This window comes from Felis catus, chromosome C1 (assembly GCF_018350175.1).
Source record: "Felis catus isolate Fca126 chromosome C1, F.catus_Fca126_mat1.0, whole genome shotgun sequence".
In the NCBI taxonomy this organism is placed as follows: Eukaryota; Metazoa; Chordata; class Mammalia; order Carnivora; family Felidae; genus Felis; species Felis catus.
Genome location: NC_058375.1, coordinates 29,358,324 through 29,379,043, shown reverse-complemented (window position 1 = coordinate 29,379,043; position 20,720 = coordinate 29,358,324). Strand labels below are relative to the sequence as shown.

The window sequence follows — 20,720 nt, the reverse complement described above, 5'->3', positions numbered from 1 at the left end:
AGGGTCATTCATCCAGGGCCCTGAAAGCCATGGTGAGCACTTCCTTTTCATCCTGTGTGAAATGGGAGCATTTAAAGGTTGTAAGCAGAAAAGGGACATGATCCATCCAAGATTTTAAAGGATCTTTCTGGTTGTTATGTCAACAACAGACTCTGGGGCAGCACTGTCCAACGGAAATACGATGCAAGCACACGTAATTTATAATTTTCTAACCACCACTTGAAAAAAAAAAAAAAAAGCAAAGAAACAGTGAAATTCATCTTAGTAATATATTTTACTGCATCAAAATATTATCATCTTAATATATCTATACGAAAAATGATTAGAGATATTTTATGTAATTTTTTTTTCATACCAAGTCTCTGACATCCAGTGTGTACTTTGTACTTGCAGCCTATCCGCAAGCAGGGACTGGTCCCATTCCAAGTGCCCACTAGCGACATGGGGACACTGTGAGGGACAGCGGAGCTCTGGAGGGTCAGGAGTGAAAACAGGAAGACCAGGTAAGAGGCAACTGCCAGACATGGAGAGGTGGGGCTTGGAACTGAGTGGTCACCGTCGAAGGAGCAAATCTTCCTTTGCTGGATCACCGTGGGGAGGAAAGAAGGTAGGACATAGCAGGAGTACAGGGTGAGGGTTGGCTGTTATTGTTTGGTATTATTACTTAAAATTGACTGACCCCTGAAGACACTAACTGGGCAGCAGGCACAGTGCCAGGGGCTAATCCTTAGAACCTCAGTGACCTCTCATCTGATCACTTAGAGACCCAAAGAGGTCAGTCCCTGGCCCCCAGTGACAGACAGAACCGGGGTCAAGGGTATGATCTTGAAGCAGTTGTTACCTCTGAGATAATCCCACTCCTGAGCAGGCATAGCTCCACTGCCTGCAGATGCTACTAAGACTGCTGGGGCATTGCCCAGTCCCCTGAGCCAGGACCCCAAGGATGCAGGAGAAAAGACGCTCGAGCCTAGCCTAGAACTGGACACCAGAGCCTAGGTCTCCCTAAGCCTGGAAGCACCATGTGGCTTTGGGCCGCCTGCTCGGCCTCGTCTGCAAAGTGAGGGCTTTGCACAGCACGGGTTACAGGCATGCTGGATAACACACGAGACCCCTCGCTGACGTAAGGAAGTAACTGCTTGCCTCATGTGTATGCAGACGTGGGCTGTGCAGCCTCACCAACCTACAGGTTCAGATGTTGTTCTACGAGTAACAAAAATAACACGATAGTGAACATTCACGGGCCACCTGTGTGCTAAGTACTTTTATACATCTGTTAGGTCACTTCCCCCTTATCACCCAAGGTCACACAGCTTCTGACTGGCAGGCTGCCGTGGAACTAGGCAGTCCAGCTCCAGACCCTTAACCACTATGCTCTCCTGCCTCTCTGATGAGAGCAGACGGGCACCAAAATCATCCTCTTCAAAACTGCTGAGTACCTCCCATGAGCCAGGTGGCAAGTTCCCTGTGATTTTTCTCCTGGGGCTGGGGAGGGGGTTTCTGCCCAGGATGGAGGTGGCTGCCTGGACATCCCCTCCTGCCCCGACTTTTCCCAGATATACACAGACACCTGCATGCAGAATCCAGCCCTATCTGATGGGGGAGAGGATTAAAACAAAGGCAAGGTTACTGGAGAGTGGAGCTGAGCTGAGCCCAGGTTGGAGCCCAGAGCTTAGAATTAGTGCTGCAGGTGAAATTCCCTGGAAATTCTCTGAGACCATGAAATTTGCATGAAGACTTATCGGAATGCACTCTTGAGAACAACAGTAAGACAGGGGAACAGCACTCGGCAAAGGGAGAAGCTGACGTGTGATATAGTCGCACCAAAGGGGCCAGGCTCAGGAGGAGCTCTGGGGCTGGGATGGCCCTTCACAAGCGTCCCAAGGTGAAGCAAGGGGACCTGACCTTTACACACACACACACCCCCACCAACTGACCAGCCCCTGGGAGGCAGGCCACCCCCAGGGAGGAGTCAGAACTTTGGGCGACGTGCCCCTTTTCCACCAAATCACCAACGTCAATCCCCAGAGATAGATTCAGCTAGCAGTCATCAACAGCCCACATGACTACAGTCAGGCCGTCTGGGGACAGGAGAAAGGGGACAAGAGAGAGGCCTCCTGGATAGCTTCTTCCTCCCAGGAGCAATACTGTCACAGCGGCAGGAGCATCAAGTCCTAGCCAGCCAAGTCCATAAATAGCCACTGAGCACAGCCAGGGAAGGCTCAGTCACTGGAGGGACACGGGCCCAGCCGGGGGCTCTGTCTCTAAATCACTCGCCACCCCGCCTCCATCCCGCGGGTGCCCTCACGGCCAGTCCCCAGGTCCCAGTTTGGCTCTGCAGCTCCCCTCCCCCACTGCTCCCCACAGCAGAGCCCATCCCCGCCCCCATCCAAGTCCTCAGCAGGCCATTGTGAGGCTTGAATGAGCTTAAGCAAGTGGAAAAGTTTTGTTCACTGCTGGTGCCATCCACAAGGAAGGGGGCCCTTCATGAGCTCCAAACTTCCTGCCTTTGGAAGAGCTGTTGTTCCCCTGGGCCCACCGCTTTCTCCCCTTGCCCTGGACTTCCCTCCCCTGGCCATTCTCTTCCCAGCCCTTCACACTTTCCTTCTCCCACCTGAGTCTGTCTCTGTCTTTCTGAGTCTCTCTGTCTCTCTGAACCTCAATCTCTCTATCCCTCTGCCCCTCCAAGTCACTCTGTGCTCCTTTGGGTCTTTGTCTCCAGCCCCTCCTCTGCAGTTTCACCTCCAGCCGGGCCAACTCAACCCCACAGACGTTGGCTGCCCACGTCTGCTGTCCTGGCCAGGCCTGGCAGGGAGGGCAGGTGGGGGGTGGGGGGCGATTGGCCTGAACTCTTGGCTCCACAGCAGCTCCTGAGCTCCGAGCTCACCCGGCCACCCCTCTGAGTCCACACTCCGCTCCTCCTCGGCTCCTGCTCTTCCCAGCATGGCAGCCAGCCCCTGACCCTGCTTCCCAGCCTGTTTGTTTAACTACAGTAGTGTGGAGAGGCTCCACAGCCACACAACTCTACCATTCCTCAAGCTGGGTGCTGGCAAAAGGGGCCAGCAGCTCCTGCAGCAGCCGCAGGCAGGCCGCCAAGCAGCGAGGCCCCGCCCCTGGAGCAGCACAGCATCCTCTAGGCTGGACCCCGATGAGGGTCACAAGCCCGGCCCAGGAGGGGTAGGAGCGGCGTGCAAGATGCCCATTTCCCCGGGGCCCCAGGGTGCCCAAGCCTGGCAGCTGCTGACAACCCTACAGCCAGGACAGAGCATTTCTGACGGGTTCAATAGAGATGGGAGCCCCACCTCTCAAGGAGCTTCTCTAAGAAGCAGGTGGAGAGAGGAAATACACAAACAGAAGGGTCACGAATGTATAAACACTGAAAAGCTCTCTAACACATGCCCTCGATAAGCATAACTGAACCGGTGACTATGATAGGCATTCAGTCAGCAGTGTGTTGGATAGATGGGTGGGTGGGTGAGTGGGTGGATGGATGGATGGATGGATGGATGGATGGATGGATGGATGAACCGATGGAGAGACAGGTGAATGGGGGAAGAGGTGGATGGATGGGTGGGTAGAGGAACAGGTGGGTGGATGGACAGACAGATAGATGGATGGATAGGTAAGTGGATGGGTGGATAGGTGGACGGGTGGAGTCATGATTTGCAGATTAGCAAGCCCATCATTATAAGACCTCCCTTTCCCTTCATCCCACCCAGAAAACCCCTTTTGCCAGATTTCTTTATTCACCAAAGACTGACTAAGGCACCAGACTCCTCCCTTGGCCTCTGAATTTCCAGTAACTTTTCTATTTCCTCTTCTCTGTCCCTTTTCCTGCAGGAGAGAGTGAGGCAAAAATGGAGCCTAGACCACAGACACAGGTAGGTGGTCAGGAACTAAGAGGCCCACTCTGGCTGAGGCCTATACACTGACTATATTAAGGGAAGGACAGAGGGAACCAGGCAGGGTAACCACCAGCCATGCTGCCTCCAGCACAGTTAGCAAAGCACAGGGAGTGTTTTGGGACAGTGCCATCAGACAGCAGGAATGGAACCTTGTTTTCTCCCTGCCAGGAACCTCAGCCCCAAGCTGAGACTAGGCTCCCTGAGCAGAGCCCAGAGGACAGGGCTTGAGCTAGTCAGGGGGCTGGAGAGAGCCAGGTGCTAAGCCGTAGAGGGGAGACGGGAAGATGTGGCTGAGAGCCCCGGGGAGAGGAAGTTCTCAGGCAGGCCAGGCTGGATGGGATTAAGTTAGGCACCTCACCCTCTCTAGCTTCAGTCTGCTGGGTAGCTTTGATGTTCTCAGGACCGCCCTGCTTCATCCACTGTGAGGATCCTGGTCTTTCCAGGTGGCAGACGTTAGGTGCCCCAATGTGGCTGGGAGATGGAAAGAGGCTGGAGGAATGGAAGGGAGCCCAACAGTCTCCCCAGGCTTCCCCAACGCCTTGTATTGTTGTGAAGATTTAACAAATGTAAAATGCTTAGAAAACAGAGCATGTGCTCAATAAGCATTAGCCATCAGCACCTAAGATAGTACCTGGCACAAAGCGGGCACTAAATAGTTGTTGAATTAATGTATGAATGAATGTGGACCTGGAAGGCATTATGCTAAGTAAAATAAGTCACACAGAGAAAAACAAAAACCATATGGTCTCACTGTGGAATCTGAAAAACAAAGCAAACGAACAAACAAAACAAAACTCATAAATACAGAGAACAGAAGAGCGGCTGCCAGGGGTGGAGGTGCTGGGGGGTGAACGAAATGGGTGAAGGGGGTAAAGAGGTGTAAGCTTCCAGCTATAAAATAAATAAGTCTTGCAGGCGTAAGGTACAGCACGGTGACTACAGTCAGTAATATTGTAGTATATTGAAAGTTGCCAGGGAGAGTAAATTTTAAAAGTTCTCATCATAAGAAAAAAAAAAATTGTAACTTTATATGGTAATGAACGGTAACTAGATATTATGGTGGTCATTTCCCAGTGTATGCAAATATCAAATCACTATGCTATACCATTATACTTAATAATATATATACATACACACACATGTGTGTATGTATATGTGTGTATATATATATAAAGGAAATTTTCTGTATTCCCTCCCTCAAAAAAAAGCATGAATGAATGAGTGAATCTTGCTCCCACTTTGCTCCTCTACATCAAACATTGGAAGATACAAATCAATATTGTCTCTATAACTACCAAGGGAGATATACATATGAAGTTCATTCCAACCCCAGGGCCCGTGCCCTTGTCCCTTCTGCCATGAGTGATTTCCATCGCATCTTCACGTGGTTCACGTCTTCATTTGATTCCAATCTCTGCCACTGGAAATGAGAAAGGGCCCTTACCAGTGTCTGCTGATAGAGCTCCCCCACTCCCCGAAGTTGTCTCTCCTTCCTCAGTCGACTCTCACCAAGTACACACACACACACACACACACACACACACACACACACACACATCCAGGCAATCCTAACTAGACAAAGTCAGTGTCCCTGCCCAACCCAGAGCTAGAACATGAGCCAATAGGGGCTCTGTTGGGCCTGACAGAAGATCCTCCCATGCACTGGTGACTGTGTGTGTCCATGCATGACAAGGGCTCACCCAACCCACAAAGGAGATCATGCTCTGTCCCCAACCATGCCCACACCCTCCCAATCAGCCTTGGCAAGTACCATGGTAGCATGCAAACAGTAGAGTCCACTGGGCCAGGATTTAAGAATCCTTGCTCTACCACTTAAGGGGAAAAAAGACACTCTTACTGAGCACTTACTGTGTGCCAGCCTCTGTGCTAACCTCTCTACACCCTTGAGCTCATTTTAACAATTAAGCAAGGTAGGTGTTATCTTTACTTCATACCTGGTTGAGGCATAATAAACTGGCTGAGTGGCTAAGTAAACTGGGGCTCTGGAATGAGACAGAGCTGGGTTCAAGTTTGTACTCTTCCACTCACTTGCTGTGTGGCCTTAGGCAAGTCACTACAGCTCTCTGAGTCTCTGCTTCCTCCTCTGTTATGAGGAGATAAGACAGCCACTGCCTTTGATCCTGCTGAGGATCAAAGGAGGTGATGGATGAAAGTGCCGCCCGGTGTCAGGCATGCAGCCTTCAATCAAGGCCGGGGCCTGCCCTTGCCTCCTTATCTCACCAGCTCCCCTGCCAAGGTTTGCAGGCTGAGACTGGTCTTCCCCGTGGTGCCAGGCACAGGGCTGGGCACAACCGGCACACACAGAATATTCTTGCTGATTGGCAGATTTTCCCCAGGCCTGGATTGCAGACAGCACTCCCTTCCCTCTCCCGGGAGGCACCCAAGCAGGGGACTCCCGCCCTGGGCAGCACCAGGGGGAGGGACTCTAGAGGGAGGCCCCTTCCTACCTCTGATCCTCTGCTTTGTTTGGAAGCCTTCCACCACCATGTGTCCTACCCTGAACCCAAGCTCCTGCTCTAGCTCCTTGGGTCTGAGTTCCTACCTAGAAAGCTTGGCTGGCACCCTGGCTTTTCCAAGACGGTGGCGACCTACAGGCTCATCAGTCACCCACCCCAGTGTCTGAAGCTCTGACTCTGCCCCAGCCCTTTATCTGGACCCTGCCATACACTGACACGCACCACCCCCCCCCCCCCCCACTCATACCAGCTGCCCAAAGCACCCACTCCAGAACCCTGGGCTCCAGACTGCCCACAACTCAACCCTCCGGCCACCGCCCACCTACCCACGGCTGTTACTTTCACCCCGTCCAATAGCCCACACGTGCACACTCAGAGCCTACAGCCCGTGCCCACCAGCCATGCCCTCTGCAGGACCCTGAAGGTTGGCAGAAAAATCACGGAGGCACTTTGACATCAATTGAAGACACTCATAAATAAGTATGCGTAAATCACATGCAAACCAAGGTGGGAATTTACATCTTCCGTTGCAGAATCAGCATCTCCCAGTTCCAGGGAAGGCTGCCTGCCTCGGTGCTCAGGAGTTTCGGGACAAGAGCCCCTCTCATTCTCGAGGTCCACCGAACAATCCCAGATTCATCACCTGAGACTCTCAAACTTCCAAGTTGGGAGTATCCACCATCATTTACTGATCGCCTACCACATGCAGTCGCCCAGACAACTAGCTCCTACAGACGTTAAATGAGATGGCACATAAAGTGCCTAGACTGGCAGCTGGCACCCCGGAAATGCCCACTATATTTGGACTACAACGATTACTACCAACTCTGAGCCTCAGTTTCTTCTGAGTGTTTTGGTGAGGCTGTAATGTATAAACCCAGGTAGAAGCACTTAGCATAATTCCTGCACATAGTAAGCACTCAATAAATCTTAGCTATTATTATTAAATAGAGTGTGTCTATCCAAACAAATTCTGGAAAGATATAGCCAGTAGGAGTAGTTGTGAGGGGGTGAGGCAGAGAGATTAATGGAGGACTTCCACCTTCTGTTTCGTATGTTTCTGAGGGAAAGAATTTTTACAAATAAGCTTTTATCATCAGCAAAAACTATAAAGACATTCCTATTCAGTGGAATAAAAGCTATCAAGGCAAAGAGCCTGTCTTGGGACCATTCACTTCTCAGCTGCCTCCCCATCGTCCTGCCTGTCTCTCTACTCTCCTGGGGACCCCCCTCCCTCGAAACCTGGCAAGTGCCAGGTAGGTTCGACCAGGGGAAACAGTTCGCTTTGGACACGACATTTACATTCATAACCCCTCCCATGACCTCCCCCTGTCCGGCAGGACAAGTGAAACCAGGAACCCTGGAACTTTTCCACACAAGCTAAGCCAGGCCTTGATTCTCCCATCTGCCCTCAAGGATTGAACCCGGGCAGAGGCCTCCTTGCTTAGATCCCATGACCCCCAGAGAGGCCATTATGTCTGGATTCACTGTGGCCCCCTGAACTTTGCTGCTCTTCCCTGCTCCTATCTGCGGCCAATGTGCGGGATCTTCAGATCCTGCGCATCTTCACCCATGTCGTGGATAAAGAACATTGGGCAGGACCAGGCCCTTGTCTGGGGTGCCCTGGGCCTATCACCCAGCACCCTGTAGCTTTAGTCGGCTCACCAGGTACAAATAAGAAGACACGCCCTCAGGGCCTCTGAGTGGCTCAGTCCGTTGAGTGTCCGACTCCTGATTTTGGCTCAGGTCATAATCCCAGGGCCACGTGATCAGGCCCCGCATCAGACTTTGCGCTGACAAAGTGAGGCCTGCTTGGGATTCTCTCTCTCCTTCTCTCTCTGCCCCTCCCCCGCTCATGCTTGCTCTCTCTCAAAATAAATAAATACATACTTACAAAAACTTTTTTTAAGGTTCTCTCTTTCCCTCTGCCCCTCTCCCCTGCTTGCACTCCCTCTCTCTAAAAAAGTAATAATAATAAAAATGTTTTTTAAAGATACACCCTCTTCTCTGAAGCCCCCTTCTTCTAAGACTGAAAGCCAGTGTCTACTTCCTTCTGATACTAAAAGCCGGTATCTCCCCTCCAACTCCCCCCACCCCAATTTTAAAAATGAAGGAAATGAGGTCGAAGTGGCACAACCATGTGCTCATCGTTCAGCAGCCATTCTTTATTGGTACCACTACAGACCAGGAATTGGGCAGGGTGTTGGAGAGACAGAGCCAACTACCCCCGGGAGCTCACAGCTCCATAGGAGAGACAGACTCACAAAGGGTAATGCATGACCATGCAGGGCTGAAAATGCTAGCACGGAGTGGAAGCAAGGCAGAAGTCATGGTTTAGTCTCGAGTGGGAGCACGAAGCCTTCCCAGAGCATGAGACCCTTGAACTAGGACTTGAAGAATGCGAGGAGGGAGCATTCCAAGGAGAAGGAACTGCGTGTGCAAAGGTAGGGAGCCATTAGGGCCTGGGGTGGAGGGGAGGGGGGGCAGAAGCTCCGAGCTGCTGGATTCAGAGGATACGCAGAGGCGGGACAGGACTTTGGATGTAACAATGTGCACAGTAAAGAGAAATGGAAGGCTTCTCGGGAGGCAAGTGACAGGTCCAAGTTGTGTCTTGGGGAAGCATTCTGACTTGACACAACACAGGGGCCAGAGGAAGGGAGACTCATCCTAGACCAGTCATTAGATTTGAGGATTTATCTACTCCCCTTACACATTCTTTTAACATTACTTTCCTGGAGCCACTGAGGTGTAGGCTTTGGCTGTCCCTTGAGGTGCTCAGGGCCAGGAGGCCAATGGGCTTACAAATGGAGGTAAACTAAGGCACTGTACCTGAGGGTCCTTTAGAAAGGACAGCAGGGATAGGAGTCTGACGTATACTCTGTTCCCAGCCACAAAGCAAAGTTGAGATTCGAGGGTGATTTTATCTACAATGACAAGTCCACCCCCAGGCTCAGACAGGTATTGTTCCAGACTCGGCAGACATCCCCAAGTCAGACAGATGTCCAGGGCTCAAACAGACATTGCCCCCAGGCCAGGAAGATGTTGCACCAGGCCCGGACAGATGCTGTACCAAGTTCAGACACATGTCCCGGGCCCCGACAGAAGCTATCCCGGGGCCAGATAATGTGCTGGGCTCAGCCAGGTGTCCCAGCCTCAAACAGATGTTGTCTCTAGCCCAGGCAGATGCTACCCTAAGCTCAGACAGATGTCTGCCACCAGAGATACATAAAGATGCTAAGAGGTCCCTGGGAAAATATAATTCCTAAATCCTCCTTTGCCACTCCCCCCCCCTCCACCTGCTACCCTCAAGAAAGCTGAGGAAGGCCAGCACTGAGCCCAGCCAACTCTCTCCAGAGCCCCCAACTTGTAACGGCCAAGGAGCCCTATCATCCTGTCCCTCCCTCTGGCTCCAGGCTAGTCTGCTATACAGAAGGGAGAAAGGCACGTAGAGTGGGGTGATGAATGAGGCACAGGCACAGGAGTACAGGGCACCTGTCCCATCTGTGGTGTGGCAGACAGTAATGCCTGGGCTACCCGAGCTGACCTCAGAGAGAGGGGGCTGGGGGGGTTAAAGGAAGGAGTGGGTTGATGTAAGGACCAGGCCCACTAAGTCTTACTTCTAACCAACGCTCTGGGACCGGCTGGAGGAAAGAGGCCCTGTGACCTCATCCGCAAATTCCCATCTCTGCCCAATACCCTAAAAACGTCGTTACTCAGTCATTTGAGGGTAATTACTTCTCCAAAGCTGGACAGCATTAGGCTAGGGAGAGAGGAATAAGGAGGCCGGCCCCAGTGTGGACACAAAGTGGAAGATAGTTCCATTCATCAGCTTGGCTGGAAGAATGACCCCCCACTCCCAACCCCCCACTTCTCTAGGAGCCTTCACAGGGGCAGCCGGGATCCAGAAGGAAAAAGACCTTTCCCCTCACAACCACACAGCTATTGTCAGGAGCTAGAATTGCATGGACGGCTGTTGTGCAGAAGTTGGGGTTCAGAAACCGTGGAGTGCTGAATGTTCCCGGTCTGTGGGTGGAGGAGGGAGCTGCTAGCGGTGGGATGGGGAGGAGGGGTTTTAGTGAGAGCCTAACAGCCCCATCTGCCCTGAGGGGCCGCCCTACCGGTCTGTCTCTTACAGAGAAGAGCTAGGGAGGCAGCAGTTCATGAATATGTAAATTAACCTTGAGCCACACCCCCAGCAGGTGAAGGGTGGGACCTTCCTTCCAGCTCTACCTACTGCCCCTGAAAAGCTACCTGGAAGCTGAGAAAGGTGAATTGGGTCTTTAAAACCCCTGTCAAACAGAAACACGTTCTGACACAATGACCAACACTGATGCACACACATCAACACAAACCAAGCACCAGCACCCTAACCCAAGCACACAAACACTTTAGGGAAATGTATAAGGTACAAACACGGATTCATGCGAGCACACCGATATACAGTCACCATATACACAAGCCCAGCAAGCCCAACACACTATTGCAAATGCTGTACCACACACAAACGCAAGGGAATCCCCCCTTCTTTCCCTGCACCCTACCCAAGCTGCCCACTCCCCACCTTCAGTCAGGGCACCAAGTCAACACCAGGCCCGGGAAACCACCTCACTCTCCTACTGAAGGCGATAAGGACTTAAATTATCATTCACTGCTCCCACCCCACCCTGCGGTGGTGAATTTTGCAGCCATCCAGATAAAAAGTGTGTTTAAGGAAGGAAGGAAGGAAGGAAGGAAGGAAGGAAGGAAGGAAGGAAGGAAGGAAGGAAGGAAGGAAAAGAAAGAGAGAAAGAAAGAGAAAGAAAGAAAGAAAGAGAGAGAGAGAGAGAGAGAGAGAGAGAAAGAAAGAAAGAAAGAAAGGAAGAAAGAAAGAAAGAAAGAAAGAAAGAAAGAAAGAAAGAAAGAAAGAAAGAAAGAAAGAAAGAAAGAAAGAAAAAAGAAACTCAAACCCAGCCCCAGCCTTTCAGAGTGATTAATCCCTGCTAATGATTTACCGATTTGCAGAGAGCATGTTCTGCATAACCGGATGGTGGGCATTAACACCAGCTCAGAGGCTGCCATTCTGCTAAAAATGAAAGTCAATTTTAAGAGCAATTGGCCACCCCTAATTTGAATATTCTACAGATGCACTGGGAGGACCCCCCACCCCCATCCATAGACTTAGGGGCTGAGGCAGGGGAAAGAATGCAAAGACAGATTCATCCCTAAGAGATATTTCACCTTCCATCCCTCCTGCCTTTCACCAAGACTGAGAAATAGGGAGCCTTAGATTCAATAGGTGAGGCTGCTTCCTCCTCCTCTGCCACAGGCAGCAATGCCCTTCCCACCCCTCTACTCCCCAACACCAGGCTTTTGCCAGCACAGGCAGGACAGAAGGGATAGGACACCTGGAGGGGCTGAGTTTAGAGAGGAAGATGTGGGGGCTTGACAGCTCAGAACAGTGATCACATCCCATATGGGACAGCTTTTTGGATGGTGGTGAACACCATGAATCTGTCCAGCTGGCACCAGTCAGCACGGAGGCAACGGATGGACACGATGACCCTGGCACTGCCCCAGGTCAGAATCTGTGACAGCAGGACCCTGCCAGACTCTTTCAATCAAAAACACATTGCAGCCCAGAAAAGAGCAGGGTGTGGGTGTGGTCACTCCTGACACGGCTTAGCAGGAACTGGTTGGGGAGCAGGCAGCTTCCACTCCTGTCCATAGAGCTTCTTGCTCACCCCAGGCAGCCCAGGAGAAAAAGCAAACCACACTTTCCAAACTTCCATCGGGGCAGTGGTCTCATCTCGCCTCCATAAGCCACCCAACAGGGACCACCCTGCCCAGTTTACAGATGAGGATGCTGAGGCTGAGTCTCGTCCAATGTCATCCAGCAGACCTGAGTCTGAGCTAAGATGGAACCCTGGACCTCCGACACTCTGAAAATGCGGGATCCAGGGTGAGAGGGGAAAACTGGCAGAAGGGAAAGGGAGCAGCTGTGAGTGCTGGCCGAGTCCTGTCCCCCTACCCCCAGCCCGGCCACCTCAGCAACACCTCAAAGCTCATGCACTGCACACAGAAGGGTGTCCTCAGACACTAGCTCCCCCAGTAGCCCAGATCTGCCTTTCCTTAGCTCTTTTCAGCACTCACGACTTCCAGTGAGGAACCCAGGGGGAGCGTCCTGGAGCCTGTGTTCCCCCAGCAGTGAGAGGCCTTGGGTCTGCAGACACACCTGCTCTCAGGGCTTCTGGGACTCCCCCCCGAGCACCCACCGACCAGACTGAGAAGACACAGCGCAGGGGCTCAGAGTCCAAGGGGGAAAGCAGCCAGACCCAGCTGCCCCCTCTTCCTCCCTCCCAGATCTTGCTCCGCGTGCCGGCTCAGCAGCCTGGGATGTGTGTCTGGGATATCACAGTGCATATGTGGCCGCACAGGTGCTGATGGTGAGTGTGGCTGTCTTCTAGAGGCCGTGTCTGACTCTCTTGGGCGGAAGCATGAATGTAGATTACAGAGTTTGCGTCTGCGACTCAGGGCTTTGCAGAAAGACCGTGTGGGGTTGGAGTTCATCCCTTCGGAGCTTCCCCCCCCCCGCCGCCCCCCCCTGCCGCCCCCTCCGGCTGTGAGACCCCCCACAGTGAGGGCCCCATCTGCTGGAGGCTCGGTGACCTGTGTCAAATGAGCAGGCGCTCAGTCACACTCCAGAGCCTGGAGGAGACTGCACCACTCTGGGAAAGCCCAGCAGCTCCTAGCCCGGGGGCGGGCTGAGCAGGGGCCCTGCTGGGGAGGGAGGCCCCAGAGCCTCTGAGACTGGCGGCGGCCTGGCTGGGAGCTGCCCTCCACAGACAAGGAAATTGGGGGGGGGCGGGAATAGGAAAAGAAAGGGCTTCCCTGCTTCCTTGGGACTAGCACTGCTGCTGACGGGCATGAGCCAAACTCTGAGCAGGGCATGGGCCCTCCTCCAGCTTCTGATCCCTTGTGCGGGATTTATTAGTTCCATAGGGTGTGGGTGTATGCATTAGCCTGTCTGCGTGATAGGCGGGGTTCGCCTCTTTGTATCTGTGCATTGGTGGGGAGCGTGTGCATGTGTCTGTGCGTTCATGTTTGCGAACACCAGGGTGTGCCTGTTTGTGTGAACTGGCATGCCAGAGGAGAGTGTCCATGCTTGTGACCCCAGGGCCCTGCAGGTCTCCTGTATTTCGCGTCACCGAAGGGACGCCGACCTGAGCCTCCCTGAGCCTATGTGCAGGTTTTATGCATGTTTCCTTTTAGACACACGCCTGTATTTATCACTGTGTGTCTGTTTGTGCGACTGTGAATTCTGACCCAACAGGATGACTCCCTGTGTCCCTATTGTGAATCTGTTATGTTCGTCCCTAAGCTAAATTGCACGTGTGTACCTGTGTGTTATGTGTATGAACGCATGTCTGTTCACACGCCTCAACCATTCAGCGCCTACATGGGTTCAGGTAGGTGTCTGACTTCTGTCTCCCAATTTTTCCGCAGGCCCTGGGAGGGCAGGGCTCCTGGAGGAGAGGGGCTGTTTAACTGCAGGCATCTCTGCCAACGGGCATGTCAGAGTCCCTGGAGTTCTACACAGAATCTCCAGGAGCAAACACAAGGAGGATGTCGAGACCTCTGGCAGAAGCCTAACTCTCAAATACAAGAAAATTTTGACTCCAGACCAAACCCATACATTGTAGAGGCTCTAAAACTTTCAAACAGAGACGGGACTGTTACCCTGCCCTAGTCCACATGGCTCGCCCCAGGGCAGTATCTAACACTAGACTTCAGGGCAGGCCTAAGAAGCAGACAGTCCTGTCCCCATTTTAAGATGAATAAACCGAGGCTGTGACAGGCGAAGCAGCTAGCACAAAGTCACCGGACTGCTAGTGGGAGAGTAGGAGACAGAATCAGGACTGAGACTTGCTGGCTGACAAGCTGGTAACCTCGGAGCCCGGCTTTGCTGCAGACACCCCTCAACTCAGCACACACATGGGAACTGGGCTTCAGAAGCCCCAGATGGTCCAGGCCTGCCCTCCCCAACCTCCGCTCCCCAGAGAGCTACCAGAGATGGGGCCGGGGGGCTCTCTCTGCTGCGACAGCCAAAGCCACTGTCCCCACAGGTGTCCCCCCCCATCAAACAGCAATGGGAGCACAATGAGAAGCAGGACCTCTGTAGATTCTGCACCCCTCGGACAAGTTCAGTTTCTTCATCTCTGCCCTAGGGATAACAATCTCAGGGCCCCTCCACAGGGCTGGGAGGTGCAGGTGAACGTGAATGGATGTAAAAGCACTTGATAGGGGCACCTAGGTGGCTCAGTCGGTTAAGCGTCTGACCATGATCTCAGGTCATGATTTCGCAGTTTGTGGTGTCGAGCCCCACGTCGGGCTCTGTGCTGACAGCTCAGAGACTGGAGCCTACTTCGGATTCTGTCTCCCTCTCTCCCTGCCCCTCCCCACTCGTGCTCTCTCTTACTCAAAAATAAGTAAACATTAAAAAAAAATTTTTTTAAGCACTTGATAAAGCACTGTGCCCATGGGTCACTGTTCTTCAAGTCTCAGTGGCGATTCAAAGGCCAGACATTGTAACACCTGACCACTGTCCAGACACTTCCCTTCCTCCAACAGGAACAGAGAGATTCACAGAATCTGATCATCACAGCTGGAAGGCACTGAGAGGTTAGCCGGTCCAAACCTCCACAATGCCACTTGATGGATAAGGAAACTGAGATCTGATTAGGGAAGGAGAGTAACATGCCTGCTCGTTGGGCACTCACAATAGAAACAACCAGAGTAAAAGCCCTTCCTGAGAGTTGTTCACCCCCACTGTCTCAGACTACCATCTGACTTCCCTCAGTGAGACAGGTGGGCTGCCTATGGTACCGTTACTCCCAATTTACAGGGAAGAAAACCAAGAACTACAGGGATTGGACCAGAGTTATTCTCGCCCAGGAAGATGGTGGCAGGTCCAGGTAGGAAGCCCAGGCTTCAATGTCATGCTGGCCTTGGTTAGGGCTGGCCTAAGAGTAGCCTTCACTACAGAACTCCCACCTTGGCCCTAACTCCTAGGCTTGGAGGAGGGGCCAGGAAGGCAAGTGTTTTATGATCTTATGAAGGAAAGGTGGCTCAAGGTGACCACTTCTTGGGCCAGAGTCTAGGAAAGCCAAGCATCCCCAGCTGGATTCAGACAGAGCTCCATCACAGCTCTTGAAGCAAGGGTGGTACCCAAGATGACTGCTCAGGACAGTGGCCAATGGCCAGACAAGGGCCCTGCCTTGTCCCACTCCATCCCCTGAGGGCTAGCCAGAGGCTGGTCTAGGGCATTCAAGGCCTGGATGAGCATAGTCTGTGCCCAGGACCACCCTTATCACTGTGGCCTCTGCCCCAGCTACCCCAAGGACCATTCCCAATGCAGCTGCTATCTGAGCCCCCATCACCCTTATTTACTCACTGAGGCTCTATTCTGCAGTTCTAAATTCCCCAGTAGGGTCTAGCTGGGCCCCTAGCTCAGTTCTGTGATCTGGGACCCCAGGGCCCTGGAATCTGTGGATCCACTGGAGGCAAGGGGGCGGGGGGGGGGCGGCAGTGAGCTGTCAGCTGGGAGACTCCCTGGGACCCAAACCTCAGTGCAGAAAAGAGATGGAGACTGCAGCTCACTCCACTTGGCCTCCAGCCCAGTGTTGGTCTTAGAGGCACAGAGTAGCTGCACTGAGGTCCACGTCCACTCAGGATCTTTCAAGGAGCCCTCAAAGAGCTGGGGAGATGAGGAGATCCCCACACTGTACACCTCACCCCTCTAACAAGACTTCTTCCATCTCAATTCCCTTTTCGGCAGCCCGGGCAAGTCCGTTAAATTCCAGCCCGGGCTCCATGCGAGGCTGGACAGCTCCCGGCCTGCACGCAGCATTTCTGAAGTGCCAGCCGCCCTTCCCCAAGTCCATGCCACTCCTCACCTGGAGCAAGTTTCGCGTCCGCGAGTGACCCCGTCATGACCCCGACCAATGAGCCGGTCACGCAGAGAGACGAAGCGAGGAGGCGGCAGCGGCATGGGACAGATACCCGTGGGCGCAGTACGTCCACCACCCCCGTCGGCGGCGTTTTCGCCGGAGCTTCGGTCTCTACCTCAAGGTCCTCTCACTCCGGAAGCCCGGAACGCGGCCTGGATACGGGAGCTCCCGCCTTCCCGAAGCATCGCTGCCGCCGGCCATGCGGGCCCCGAGCCGCCCGCGCGGTACTCACCTGGTCCGCGGAGTCCGGAAGAAGGGGAACCCGCACAAGGCGGGAAGCCAGGGCCAGTCCGACTCCACCCGCACCCAACGCGCTCTCGGGGCCGCGTAGGTCGGCGGAGTTGCGATGCTGGGTCTAGAAGGAGAAGAGGGAAAACGAGACGGGCCGGGGAGGCGCGCAGAGGAGAGCTCTGTGCCGGCTGAAGTCGCGGGAGGCAAGGCGGCCGAGGTGAGCAGCCGCGCCGGAACCGAGCCGGGACCCGCGCCGCCTCCGGCTCGCAGCCGCCGAGACCCGCGGGAATCCCGGCCCGCCGGCAGCGGCACTGCGGAGGGAGGAGCGCGGGGCTGAGCTGCTTCTCGGAGCCTGAGCGCCTCCCGGAGCCCGCAATCCCCGCCGCCGCCTCTTGGCCGCCCGGGCAGGAGACGGGCGGGAATTCAGTTCGCGTGGAGTGTGGGACCTGCCGGGCTCCGAGTCTCCTGCACCAGGGGTAAGCGGGGCCCACGCAGCCAGGACGAGAGGGGGTGCGGTCCCAGTGCCACCCCCGCGCCACTCCCCACGTGGCGGCCGCGCCCCCGGGGCGTGAGTATGTAAGCGGACGGTAGGGGGGCCGTGAATGAAGCCCCAGCGGCCAATCAGCACGGCCGGCGCGCGGGACCCCGGGAGCGAGGCCCAATGGCGAGCTCTGGGCGGCCGGGCCGGGCGGCAGGCGGACGCGGGGGGCGGGGGCCGTGGCCGGGGGGCGGGAGGCGGCTCCGCGGGCAGCCAATGGGCGGCGGGTGGGGTGGGGCTCCGGAGCGCCGAGCGGGTCGGGGCTTTAAGCCGGCGGAGCGCGGCGGCGGGGCCCGCAGACGGAGCGGAGCGGCGGCGGCGGCGCGGCGCTGGGCGCGGGGCGGCATGGCCACCACCGCGCAGTACCTGCCGCGGGGCCCCGGCGGCGGAGCCGGGGGCACAGGACCGCTTATGCACCCGGACGCCGCGGCGGCAGCTGCGGCGGCGGCGGCCGCCGAGCGGCTGCACGCGGGGGCCGCGTACCGCGAAGTGCAGAAGCTGATGCACCACGAGTGGCTGGGCGCGGGCGCGGGCCACCCTGTGGGCCTAGCGCACCCCCAGTGGCTACCCACGGGAGGAGGCGGCGGCGGCGACTGGGCCGGGGGCCCGCACCTGGAACACGGCAAGGCGGGCGGCGGCAGTACCGGCCGAGCCGACGACGGCGGCGGCGGCGGAGGAGGTTTCCACGCGCGCCTGGTGCATCAGGGGGCGGCCCACGCGGGCGCGGCATGGGCACAGGGCGGCACGGCGCACCACTTGGGCCCGGCCATGTCGCCGTCCCCAGGAGCTGGCGGGGGCCACCAGCCCCAGCCGCTCGGGCTGTACGCGCAGGCGGCCTACCCGGGGGGCGGCGGCGGCGGCCTGGCCGGGATGCTGGCGGCGGGCGGCGGCGGCGCGGGGCCCGGCCTGCACCACGCGCTGCACGAGGACGGCCACGAGGCGCAGCTGGAGCCGTCGCCTCCGCCGCACCTGGGCGCCCACGGACACGCACACGGACATGCACACGCGGGCGGCCTGCACGCGGCGGCGGCGCACCTGCACCCAGGCGCGGGCGGCGGTGGCTCGTCGGTGGGCGAGCACTCGGACGAGGACGCGCCCAGTTCGGACGACCTGGAGCAGTTCGCCAAGCAGTTCAAGCAGCGGCGCATCAAGCTGGGCTTCACGCAGGCCGATGTGGGGCTGGCGCTGGGCACGCTGTACGGTAACGTGTTCTCGCAGACCACCATCTGCCGCTTCGAGGCCCTGCAGCTGAGCTTCAAGAACATGTGCAAGCTCAAGCCGCTGCTCAACAAGTGGCTGGAGGAGACCGACTCGTCCAGCGGCAGCCCCACCAACCTGGACAAGATCGCGGCGCAGGGCCGCAAGCGCAAGAAGCGCACGTCCATCGAGGTGGGGGTCAAAGGCGCACTCGAGAGCCACTTTCTCAAGTGCCCCAAGCCCTCGGCGCACGAGATCACCGGCCTGGCTGACAGCCTGCAGCTGGAGAAGGAGGTGGTGCGCGTCTGGTTCTGCAACCGGCGGCAGAAGGAGAAGCGCATGACCCCGGCGGCCGGGGCCGGCCACCCGCCCATGGACGACGTTTACGCACCGGGCGAGCTGGGGCCGGGCGGGGGCGGTGCGTCGCCGCCCTCGGCGCCCCCGCCGCCCCCGCCGGCCGCACTGCACCACCACCACCACCACACACTGCCCGGCTCGGTGCAGTGACCCCGCGGGCCGGGCCCCCGCCGGCGCGCGGCGAGGCGCCGCGCGGCCTGAACTCTTTTTGTTCGGTTGCTTTGGATTTTACAAAAAGCCCAGAAACTTTCGAACAAAACCAAACACCCGGATGACCCTCTCTGGCGAGCGGCGAAGACGGCCGATAGGCTGCGTCGCCCGAGCCCCGGGAGAGAGGAGCCGGAGATCCGAAACGCGCCAACTCACCGGGCATCCTGCCCGCCGCCTGCTCCCCGCCCCCATCCCCTCGACGACCCCCGCCCCTGCCCCCCCGGGCTGTTCGGGGCCGGATCCCGGCAGCGGCCTCCCCACAGCGACAGGTAACGCGGTACGGGGTTAGGGATTCCCCGGGAGAGAGGACGAAGAGAGGAGGGTGCCCTGTCCCTCTCCCCGGCGCGGACTCCCGAGCCTGCGGGTTGAGGGTGGGGGACTGTCACTTTATTCGCTCCACGCCTCTTCTCTCTCATAAGGATGCGCCCCACCCCACCCCCCCTTACCCTTCCTCCGGGCTTGGTTTTTTACGGTTTTTATTTATTCACGGAGCCTCTCGGCTCCTGGGGTCCTTCTAACTCCGCCCGCGCCCTTAATTTAAATCGCTGTATACTGTATTTATCGGGGCCCCGGAGGGGAGGCCGCGAGAGCCGCGTCTGTGTATAAAAGCAGGAAATAGCCAAAGCTTTAATCTAGCCTAATTTATTTTTTCCCCTTACCTTCCCCTGCCCTACCCCCAAAAAGCAAAACAAAAACAAACAAAAAAAAACTAACAAAAAAGATTCGAGTGTTCATTTTTTCGTTTCGTTTTATCCGAGCTGCGATTCGGTTCCCGGCCACGCGGGAGGGGTCTGCGCTCCCACAACATAGTCCATGGGAAGAGGCTTCTGCCCCGCTGCAGACTGACCGCTGCACAGCAGGGCCCCCGCTCCCCGCGGGGCCCTGCCCTCCTGGCCACAAACAAACGAAACTTGACAAAGTTGGAGATATTTTTGGACCAGCTGTAGAAATAAGCCGTTCCCTGAGAACCTTCTGCCTGATTCCCTGCAGCTTCCGCCTGCTCCCTTTCCAGCCCCACCTGGGATGCGGGATGCTGGGCGGCCAGGAGAGAAATCCCCAAGTTTGGGGTGAGGTGGGAACCATGTAAATATGTGAGATATGTACACACTGGCGGGGAGAAGAAACATTTTGTGCTTGGTTTTTATTTTTGGTTTTCCGGGTTGCCCTCCATCCCCATCCTAAAGGATTTTGTACACCGAATAATCCGAAAAAAAAAAATATTTTAATATGATTTCCAAATTTCTGACCCATCTCTATTTATTTTCTGGATGTGTTTGGAGCTTCCCCCCTTCTCCATTTCTTGTTCTGTTTGTTACAGTTTGGATTTAAATTTTGTTATTTTATTTTTATTATTTTTTGGAACAATGTTTTGGTGCATTCTTTGTATCTTTATTGCAAAAAAAAAATAATGTAGACTGGGAAGTTCCCTTTATATTTATGTTATAGTAAATATTTTATTACTCACATAAACATGTACCCCAGGGCTGTGTCCTGTCCTTTTTACTACGAGGGTTGGGTTGGTTTGCGGGTAAAGCGTTGGGATACCCTAGCTAACCTCTCCTAAAGTTCTGGCCACACTATCTTGGAGCAAGGTGACCATGCAGACCTTCTCTCAGGCCAGTATGAGGACTGCCTGTTACTTGGGCAACAGTTGGGCCCCTGCCTTTAGGCGAGTGAGTTTTAGGGAAGATGAAGCTGCCTCGTGTCCCCTCCCGTAAACAAGACTATCCTGAGACCAGACCAGGACCTACGACACTGCAGACACCACACTGATTTCGGGACAGCCGTTCCCCAGGCACAACTGCTTCTCAGCCAAGGAAGA

The 20,720-nt window shown here is 55.5% G+C and overlaps 2 protein-coding genes across 2 annotated transcripts in view; one reads left to right on the top strand and one right to left on the bottom strand.

The window, feature by feature from the left end:
• Positions 1–17,481, bottom strand: part of LOC109502243 (translation initiation factor IF-2-like) — a 68,690-nt gene extending 51,209 nt beyond the window's left edge. The window contains exons 1-2 of the mRNA XM_045033593.1: positions 17,389–17,481; positions 16,598–17,267 (exon numbers count right to left, since the gene is read on the bottom strand). Coding sequence (XP_044889528.1) covers positions 16,598–17,267; positions 17,389–17,481 — 763 coding nt within the window. The remainder of the gene's footprint in view (positions 1–16,597; positions 17,268–17,388) is intronic.
• On the top strand, positions 17,443–20,383 carry POU3F1 (POU class 3 homeobox 1). The gene has a single exon (XM_011279681.3). The coding sequence runs from the start codon at positions 17,480–17,482 to the stop codon at positions 18,836–18,838; it is 1,359 nt and encodes a 452-aa protein (XP_011277983.2). The 5' UTR covers positions 17,443–17,479; the 3' UTR covers positions 18,839–20,383.
• Positions 20,384–20,720: the final 337 nt, after the last annotated feature.